Raw genomic sequence first — 10,370 nt, 5'->3', positions numbered from 1 at the left:
TGTTTACGGCAGAAAAAGCCAGTACAATGGCAAGCTCAACATGCCAAAACCACCCCACAAAGAACAAGAAGAACAGTCCTTCTGGATAAGGTCAGAGGAGGCCTGTCAAGGTGACCTGTAAGCACACTCTCCATTTGCAATTGCCAGCTACTAGTTATATCTTCTTTGGCAATCCCTTGTAGCTGAGTAAGATTGTCTTCCATGAACACAGTCTTAACAGTGAGTCCGTAAGTGACTGTGGAGGCCAATTCTGGATCCACATGTCCTTCCACAGTGGGGACATAGGGTTCCGGGCAGGAGTTGATCACGGTGAGGGTTTGCCAAAGTGCCTTCCTCTTAGCACATTTCTCCCTTGCGTTCTGAGTTCAAGTGTCTTCAAAGCCCATGACACCTTTGGTAATGGCTGTTCTCCAACTGGAACACTCGCAGGCCAGTGTTTCCCAGTTGTTGGTGTTTATACTACATTTTTAAAGATTTGCCTTGAGAGAGTCTTTAAAGCTCTTTTGTTGACTACCATCATTACGCTTTCCATTTTTAAGTTTGGAATAGAGTAGTTGCTTTGGAAGACGATAATCAGACATCCGCACAACATAACCAGTCCAAAAAAGTTGGTGTTGAAAGATCACTGCTTTGACACTGGTGATCTTTGCTTCTTCCAGTACACTGGTATTAGTTCGCCTGTCTTCCCAAGTGATCTGTAAAATTCTATACAGGCATACTGCCTCTGACGACAATGTGTGATGCTATTGTAATGTGCGATTGCCACTTAACGGTGGCGAAAGTATTCCTCTTTGCCTCTCTGTGCGTTTAGTGCCACCCAGAGGAAATCCTCAGCTGTTCCTCAAAAAAGATAATCCACACTGTCTGAAATGGTGACTTGGCTTTCTTTCTGTTAGTGAGGCATCTGATCATAGCCTGCATTTTTAATCAAGGCTTATATTTTGATCAGATTCCTGTATTCTAAAAATGACCTTAAAGAAATATATATTTGTAAATGTTTGTATCTCTCATGCCAGGCAGAAACCATACTCTGGCAGCTGTTTATCTTCTTGATCAAGGGCCCCCTGATTTATAGCAGTGTCTCAGGGTTGTAAAAGGAAATTAAAGCCTGGGAACAAAAGGTCACACTGACCATACAAATTATAGAATACAATCAAGGTTGCAAAAATAGTAATTAATTATGATGCCTCCCATTAAACTTGAGCCACATCTTCCTAAGGTTAAAAGGGCAAGAGCTAATACAAACAGCAGCTGGCCAAGGGAAGAGGTCTCTCTCTCTCTCTGAAACTGCTTTGAATCTTTAGAATTTAGCTTAGCTTTTACTAAGTTCCCTTTCTTCTAAAAAAACTATATATGTATGAAATATATTGGCTTAAATGTAATTATGCAAAGGATTTAGAAAGTAAGATTCTTATTTCATAGAATCATAGAATCATAGAAGAAGTTGGAATAGACCATGAGGGCCATTGAGTCCGGACCCCTGCCAGACAGAGAGACGCCATCGGAGCACTCCTGATATATGGTTGTCAAGCCTCTGCTTAATGACCTCCAAAGATAAAATTAGCCACCATCTGTTTTGGAGTGAATAGGGCAATAGGGCAAAAGATGAAATGTTAGTTAAGGCGCCTAGTCTAGGGCAAAAGGTTATTTGGTAATTAAGGTGCCTTGTAGAGGTTAATGGCTATTTATTTGCCAATTATAAATAGAAGGAAATATAGCTCTTTGTCTCCCATAAAAGGTAATAGGAAATGGGTGTATCTTTTATGATTGGTTCTAGCAAACAGCCAATAGGAATTTTAACCAGGCTGATTGGACAGAGGCAGCCAAAGGAGGAGCAAGGGGGCTGAGCTGAGGGAATATAAGTGCTGGCCATAAGGGCAGGAAGGCAGGCCAGAGCTTGGTAACCATATACCACTGTGCCTCTCATTTATTTGTCTGACAAATAAATTATTATTTTAATTTCTCTATTGCTGCGTTGAATATTTCATTCCAGCTAAGCGTTAACCACAAGCAGGGTGCTACATTTTATGGTGCCTCTGTGACTCGGATAAGTGGTCTGCTGGAACGCAGCCCCTTCGCCTTACTGGGCAGGGTACAAGAGGGAGGACCACTAACTGCTTACCCAGCGCGCACTGGAACATTTTTTCCAGGGGAACGCAGAAGTCTCGTCTGTCTGATACCCTGCTCACCGACGGCGACGGACCGGGGGGAACCAGAGAAATAAAGAGGGATCCGCTAAGGGTAAGTGCACAAAGGGGTTTTGGCCCTCCAATTAATTGGGAGGAAGAGAAGTCTTGATCAAACTTCTGCGTCTCAGTAAGGGGGAAACTGAGTACGCTACATGACTGGGTACATCAGATGGTGATCTGGTGTAGGGAAAAGGGAAAGGTTGGGAGGTAGAGTGTGGTGAAGTATCCAGCGCATTGTATGTGTGAGAAAGTACAACCTGAGTGTGGAGTGGGTAGTACTTCGGTTCCCAGTAAGGCGACTTCACTGGGCAAGGAACCCCACGAAGCGAGTGTGTAAGTGACTGAGTGGATACTTCACAGGGCCATACAATGGGAGTTGGAGGTTCAAAGGGGGAAAATACACCTCTTGAATGTATGTTAAATAATTTTAAGAAAGCCTTCTCAGGGGCATATGGAGTCAAAATGACGCCAGAGCGCTTGAGAACGTTATGTGAATTAGAGTGGCCGAAACAAAATGCTGAATGGCCATCTCAGGGAACCTTTGATATAAATTTAGTAAGCAAACTTTGGACTAATATCGCCAAAGAAACGGGAGGATGCCCAGAACAATTTTCATATATAGATTCTTGGCTGAGCACATTAAATAAAAATCCTCCATGGATAAGGGAATGCAAAGTCCAACGATGCAAATTATTGGCTGTAAAAGCCGAAGCTAGGAAAGGAATCTTGCCAAATAAACTCAAACCCATTTTTGAGGGACCAGAGGAAGAGGTGCTTCCACCTCCACCCTATGCTCCACATCGAAGGGAGCCTAATCCAAATACTCCACCAGTTGTAACCCCAAGGCAAGAAAGTGGAACGAATAATGGGGGTGGAGTCACAGAACTTGATTCCTTGATAGATTATGATAAATATCTTCAGGAGGCCTTGGAGTCCTATAATAAAGCCCAAGCAGAAGTGGTTATTCCACCTGTGAGTCCCAGTAGAACTCCATCTACAGTCTCCTTTAGTGGACCAACTAATTGCCCACCCCAAACCCCTGTACATCCAAATCCTAGAGAACTATTACAGAAGTTACAGGAAGACCTTGATCGGTCAGCAAGCAATACAGCAAGGCGTATAAAGCTGCTAAAAGAACGCCTTGGGACAGATACCATCCCCTATGATTTGAGGCCCCTAGAGCAAAGCGAAGAGAAAGGTCACGTAGTAGCCCCTCTTAGAAGAGTATTTGATGCACTTGAGGAGCCTGTGCTGGTTAACGGGCAACCCGGACCACGGCCACCTCGAACTTCGACCCTCCAGTATATTCCATTCACAACTACGGATCTGATGAATTGGAAAACACACACCCCATCTTTCGCAGAAAAACCTCAGGCTATGATGGACTTGGTGACTTCAATAGTAAATACTCATAGTCCTACTTGGACAGATTGCCGCCAACTCCTGAATACTCTGTTCACCACTGAGGAAAGAAGAGACATAATTGAAAAGGCACAGATATATTTGCGTGAGCAGGCCAGAATGGGAAATATTTTTAATATTGACCGTCATCTCCAGGATAACTTTCCTTTGGAAGATCCTAATTGGGATCCAAACAATGCAATTCACCTGGCCAGGCTTACCACCTACCGCCAGACGCTTGTGCAAGGTATCCGCAGGGCATGCCAGAAGCCCACTAATATGTCTAAAGTCTCAGAAGTAGAACAGAAACCAAATGAGAGTCCGGGAGACTTTTTAGAGAGGCTGCAGGAAGCCTATCGTATATGGACTCCTTTTGACCCTGAAGCCCCTGAAAACAGCAGAATGATTACTGCTACATTTGTGGCCCAGTGTGCTTCTGATATTCGTAAGAAAATTCAGAAATCAGAAGGATGGGAAGGGATGCTGATGAGCCAAATCATGGCCATTGCACGTCGAGTTTATCGGAATAGGGATGAGGCTGAGAAACAAGAGAAGAAGAAGTGGCAGAAGGAAAAGATGGTGATGCTAGCCACAGCAGTGAAGCAAGACTACCGCCCTTTAAATGGAGGGAGAGGGCGGGGAAGGAATCCACCACTGGGAAGGAATCAATGTGCGAATTGCAAGAAGGAGGGTCATTGGAAGCGGGAGTGTCCTGAACCCCTGAGGTTGGAAGAAGTACGCCCAGGTCCAGGCCCAGGCTCCGGCCCAAGAAACCAGGGACGGGGACGGGGAATGATCCGAAATGGAAGATATCAGAGACCTGGACAAGGACAGAGTAGAGACAATTTCATTGGACTGGCAGAGGAGGATTTTACCCAAGACTAGGAACGACCGGACTCCATAAAGTTAGGCTTCCAGGAGCCCACGGTCACGATTCAATTAGGGAGCCATTTAATAGACTTTATGATTGATACTGGGGCTGAATACTCAGTACTCCCAGAACTATTGCAGAAAAAGGCATCCAAAAGTGTAGTCATTAAAAGTGCCACTGGTCAGTCAGCTAAGAGGTCTTTCCTCCAACCTTTGGAATGCCAGATTGGGGGACATCGTTTAACCCATCAGTTTTTGTATATACCTGAGTGTCCAATACCTCTCTTAGGTAGAGATATGCTGTCCAAATTGCAGGCCCAAATCACCTTCACTCCTCAAGGTCCAGAAATGAAACTGCCATCAAAGGCAGCAGGAATAATTACCCTCTCAGTACCTAAGGAACAATCATGGCGCCTAATGTCAGCCCTGCAAGTCCAACCCACATTGGATACAGAATTAAACAAGCTCCTCCAAACCCTACAGGTGCCACCAGGAGTATGGGCCGAAAATAGCCCACCAGGAATGGCTAAGAATATAGCTCCAATTGTAGTAACCCTAAAACCTATGGCTACCCCTGTATCTGTAAAACAATATCCTTTACCCCGGCGAGCAGCAGAGGGCATCCAGAAACATTTGGACCGCCTATTAAAATATGGTCTGCTTAAGCCCTGCCAATCAGAATGGAACACACCCCTTTTGCCTGTTCGGAAACCTGGGACAGATGAATACAGGCCAGTACAGGACTTGAGGCTCGTAAACCAGGCTATCGAGACCTTGCACCCAAATGTACCAAACCCATATACCCTGCTGAGTTTGATCCCACCAGAAGCAACATTTTTTACTGTATTGGATTTGAAAGATGCATTCTTCTGTTGCCGGCTGGCACCACAGAGCCAACCTATATTTGCCTTCCAGTGGGAAGACCCTTTGACAGGAACAAAAGGCCAGCTAACCTGGACAAGATTGCCCCAGGGATTCAAAAATTCCCCAACTTTATTTGGTACTGCCTTGGCGAAAGATTTAACAAGTTACCCCTCAATACCTGGAGAAAAGGTGGTTCTGCAATATGTAGATGACCTTATACTAGCGGCAAAGGATTTTGATACCTGTAAAGAAGGGACAGAGGAACTGCTCCACTTGCTCTGGGAAGCTGGCTACCGAGTTTCCCAGAAAAAGGCACAGTTATGTTTAGAAAAGGTCAAATATTTGGGCTTTGACATCTCACACCAACAACGAGCATTGAGACCAGAGAGGAAAGAAGCTATTTGCCTTATTAAGGAACCTACCACAAGGAAACAACTCAGAGGATTCCTGGGAACAGCAGGGTTTTGTAGACTATGGATACCTGATTTCAGCAGTCTGGCCAAGCCCTTACATGAAAGCACTCGAGGTGCAGAAAAGGACCCATTCGTATGGGGACCTGAGCAGCAACAAGCCTTTTTAGCTATCAAACAACGACTTATGGAGGCCCCAGCCCTTGGACTGCCTAATTCGGAAAAACCCTTTCAGCTGTATGTACATGAACAGAATGGGATTGCAGCGGCAGTCCTGACCCAGAGATTAGGAAGTTGGAACCGTCCAGTAGCTTATTTGTCAAAACAATTGGACTCAGTAGCAAAAGGATGGCCTCCATGCCTAAGGGCAGTAGCGGCCACTGCAAGCCTTGTCAAAGAAGCTGATAAATTTACCTTTGGCCAGACGATGTATGTGAATGTACCTCATGCTGTTCTGACACTTATGGAATATAAGGGTAGTTATTGGCTAACAAACCCAAGGATGGCTAGATACCAAGGCCTATTGTGTGAAAATCCCAGGATTCATCTACGAGTAGTGAATATGCTCAATCCAGCAACTTTGCTGCCCCTACCAGAGGTAGATGATGAAGAATCACATGATTGTCTCCAAATAATGGATGAAGTTTATTCCAGTAGACCCGATCTGAAAGATGAACCATTGAAAAATCCAGATGTTGTATATTATACTGATGGTAGCAGTTACCTGCATGAGGGTGCCAGACGAGCAGGATATGCTGTGGTCACCAATGAGGAAGTTGTGGAAGCTGAAGCTTTGCCTGCTGGCACCTCAGCACAAAAAGCTGAACTTATAGGTTTAACTAGAGCTCTGCAATTGGCAGCCGGATGTAAGGCAAACATCTATACTGATTCTAAATATGCCTTCTTAACCCTGCATGCACATGGAGCTCTATGGAAAGAAAGAGGTCTAATCGGAGCCCACGGGAAGGCCTTGAAATATGGACCTGAAGTAGAAATCCTGTTGGAAGCAGTATGGGCTCCAGAACAGATTGCTGTAATGCACTGCAAAGGTCATGGACGTGGAAGGGATCCAATAACCAGAGGAAATCATGCTGCTGACAAAGCAGCCCGAGAGGCAGCCCAAAAGCCTGTGGGAGGATTTATAGCAGCCCTCATACCAGAGGTAGTTCCAGAAGAAGTTAAACCTCACTATACCCCAGAAGAGAGGAAGTGGGCTGAACAGGAAGGGGCGATTGTGAAGGACGGTTGGATGATCCTGCCAGACAATAGGATTTATGTACCTCATCACCTAGCAGGTACAATTGTAAGAAATTATCATGAATCTACTCACCTTGGCGGTACTGCAACCAGAGAGAGTCTCAGTCGGAAGTTGTATATTATTAACCTATCACAATTAGCAACTTGCATTTCCCAGAAATGTGTTCTTTGTGCTAAAAACAATCCCAGGCAGGGACCGGTACAACCTCCTGGAATCCAACATGTGGGATACGTCCCCATGGAAAGCCTAATTGTGGACTTCACAGAGCTGGTCCCTTCTAAGGGATTCAAGTATCTCCTTGTGTTTGTAGATACTCTTACCGGATGGGTTGAAGCTTTTCCCACCAGAACTGAAAAGGCACGAGAGGTAACTAAGAGACTCCTCACTGAATTGATCCCAAGGTTTGGATTACCTAGATGCATTGGAAGTGATAATGGGCCAGCGTTCATTGATCAAGTAGTACAAGAAGTATGTCGAGTCCTACAAGTGAAGTGGAGACTGCATGCAGCATATAGGCCTCAGAGTTCAGGGAAAACTGAAAGAATGAATCGGACTCTGAAAACCCAATTGGCAAAATTAACCCAGGAAACAGGATTGGGATGGGTAGATGTGTTACCCATAACACTGTTTCGTGTTCGGTGCGCACCCACAAAAAGACTTAAGTTGTCACCTTTTGAGCTCCTGTATGGGAGGCCGCCCTCCTTTGTTCAGGATATTCCAGCTGACCTCAAACAAATAGGAGACTATGTGACACAGGGACAAGTGCAATCTCTCTCCCGTGTTTTTGTTTCTCTTAACAGGTGGGCCCTCGAGCGCACGCCGTGCAGCATTGCCAAGCCGATTCATCAGTTCCAGGCTGGCGATAGCGTATGGGTGAAAGAGTGGAAACGCGATCCACTTGCACCTAAGTGGCGTGGACCTTACACCATCTTGCTCTCTACTCCAACAGTGGTGAAGGTAGCTGAGGTGACCCCCTGGATTCATCACTCCCGTTTGAAGAAGTCCGAAGGCAGTTGGACGTGCAAAGGTGACCCCTCTAATCCTTTAAAACTGACTCTCTCCAAAAACCCCTGTATCTAGCCCTACGGGGAACGGGCTAGGTCACGGGCAACATTAGACGACAGGCCTGCTGCAGCCACAACTTGGAAGCTGGCTGACCTGCGCACGCCTGAAGCTTGAGGAGCGTCTGAACCAGCGATTGTAAACGGGAAGATTCTCTTATACAATTGATTGACTGCCCCCCCTGTGGAACAATTATCAGAGATATTACTCATTGGGGATCCTTGGGACATATGTTTTGGTCTTGGTGGTTCCCCATTTCTGTCACTGGGGGAATTATATTGGGACTAATATTTTTTTGTTATCACAATAAGGTAATCTTTTGTGGAAGGAATGCATATACTAGACATCAACATGATTTTATTATTAATCCTGATCCCTTGGGAAGGGGAAGGGTCCTTGAATTTGAGCAAATTTGCTAAATATGGATTCCGCCATGACCACAATATGTGGGTAGGCTTAGCTGAGATGGTAGCCAATGTTACAAATAGGACCAATTGCCTTGTTTGCTCTCTTGGGCCAGATGATTCAGAGGGAGGTATGCCCTTATTACCAATACCATTAAATGCCATTGGTATGGTAAGCGAAATGCCACACCAAACAGAAGTACAGAATTTCCCCGGATGGAACTCAACTAAACCAATACGAGTTATACCTGTACAAGGGGAATTCTGTGTACATAAATCATCAGAGGCAGCTGATTCTACCATGATAGGCTCTTCTCATTGCCACTATACTTGGGATTATATTAAGAATAGTCAAACCTGGGCAAACGGTACTACCTATCGAACTCGGAATACCTTGCCCTGTGCACCTCCTTTTATTCATGCATGGAAAATGGTGTGGAACATAACTATGACAGAAAAAGGCAATCTAACATACTGCACTGTGAGCTCTATGCCCCTTTTGATATTTCGCCTTATGCACTCCACGTACCAAAAACCTCAGACCCGATGGTTGTGGTGGATATGTGGAGAATGGGCATACAAGAAACTCCCTTCCAAATGGAGTGGGACTTGTTTCCTGGGATGGGTATTACCACCAATGTGGATTATGCCCACTAGTTCAGCCAAGCGTACACGAAGAAACGCTGATATTTCTCATATAGCAGGAGGAAGTACCCAAAGTTGGAGCGATACTGATGATTGGCCACCAGAGCGCATTATAGCCTATTATGAACCTGCCTCCTGGAATCCTGATGAGCTCATACAAGGGGCTCGAGATCCTATTTATAATCTAAACAGAATAATTCGATTGCAAGCAGTAGTGGAACTTGTAACCAATGCAACGGCCCAGAGTTTGAGACTTATTGCACAACAGTTGGATGAAAGTAGAGCCGCCATTTTGCAGCTGAAAATGGGAATGGATTATGTACTTGCCAGGCAGGGAGGCCTATGTGGAGTCTTGAACTTGACAGGGAATGCCTGTTGCTTTAACATTTCTGATAATGGTGAGGCAATCCGTGTGTTGGCCACAAAGATGGAGAATATAGCACATGTCCCAGTACAAACATGGGAAGGATGGGATATGGGATGGCTCACCAACTGGTTACCAAATGTCGCAGGACTCAAAGGGATACTATTGTCTTGCTTGTTTTTCTTGACGGTAGTAGTAATGGTTTTGTGTATGGTGCCATGTATCATTTCATGTTTTAGAAGTACAATTAGCAAGATGATTTCAAATGAAACTCTACCTCATATCATGGCCCTATACAGAGCTTTACCTCAGGAATATGATGAAGATCAAGCTATCAAGGACACTTGGGAAGGTCCTTGAGCTTGAAAGGGGGGAATGAGGCATCTGATCATAGCCTGCATTTTTAATCAAGGCTTATATTTTGATCAGATTCCTGTATTCTAAAAATGACCTTAAAGAAATATATATTTGTAAATGTTTGTATCTCTCATGCCAGGCAGAAACCATACTCTGGCAGCTGTTTATCTTCTTGATCAAGGGCCCCCTGATTTATAGCAGTGTCTCAGGGTTGTAAAAGGAAATTAAAGCCTGGGAACAAAAGGTCACACTGACCATACAAATTATAGAATACAATCAAGGTTGCAAAAATAGTAATTAATTATGATGCCTCCCATTAAACTTGAGCCACATCTTCCTAAGGTTAAAAGGGCAAGAGCTAATACAAACAGCAGCTGGCCAAGGGAAGAGGTCTCTCTCTCTCTCTGAAACTGCTTTGAATCTTTAGAATTTAGCTTAGCTTTTACTAAGTTCCCTTTCTTCTAAAAAAACTATATATGTATGAAATATATTGGCTTAAATGTAATTATGCAAAGGATTTAGAAAGTAAGATTCTTATTTCATAGA

General features: G+C 44.5%; 1 protein-coding gene across 1 annotated transcript; it reads left to right on the top strand.

Annotated features, from left to right (window-relative positions):
• The first annotated feature begins 3,266 nt into the window (after positions 1-3,266).
• LOC128401730 (syncytin-2-like) lies at positions 3,267-9,882 on the top strand. The gene is made up of 2 exons (XM_053365127.1): positions 3,267-3,878; positions 7,585-9,882. The coding sequence occupies exon 2, from the start codon at positions 8,385-8,387 to the stop codon at positions 9,825-9,827; it is 1,443 nt and encodes a 480-aa protein (XP_053221102.1). The 5' UTR covers positions 3,267-3,878; positions 7,585-8,384; the 3' UTR covers positions 9,828-9,882.
• Positions 9,883-10,370: the final 488 nt, after the last annotated feature.

The sequence above is a fragment of the Podarcis raffonei genome, chromosome 14 (assembly GCF_027172205.1).
Source record: "Podarcis raffonei isolate rPodRaf1 chromosome 14, rPodRaf1.pri, whole genome shotgun sequence".
NCBI classification, from domain to species: Eukaryota; Metazoa; Chordata; class Lepidosauria; order Squamata; family Lacertidae; genus Podarcis; species Podarcis raffonei.
Note: the sequence above shows the minus strand (reverse complement) of the source record. Positions and strands in the feature narration are given on the sequence as shown.

Bases quoted from the DNA above. Each gene is read 5' to 3' on its own strand.
- LOC128401730 (XM_053365127.1), top strand. From the start codon at position 8,385: ATGCATATACTAGACATCAACATGATTTTATTATTAATCCTGATCCCT.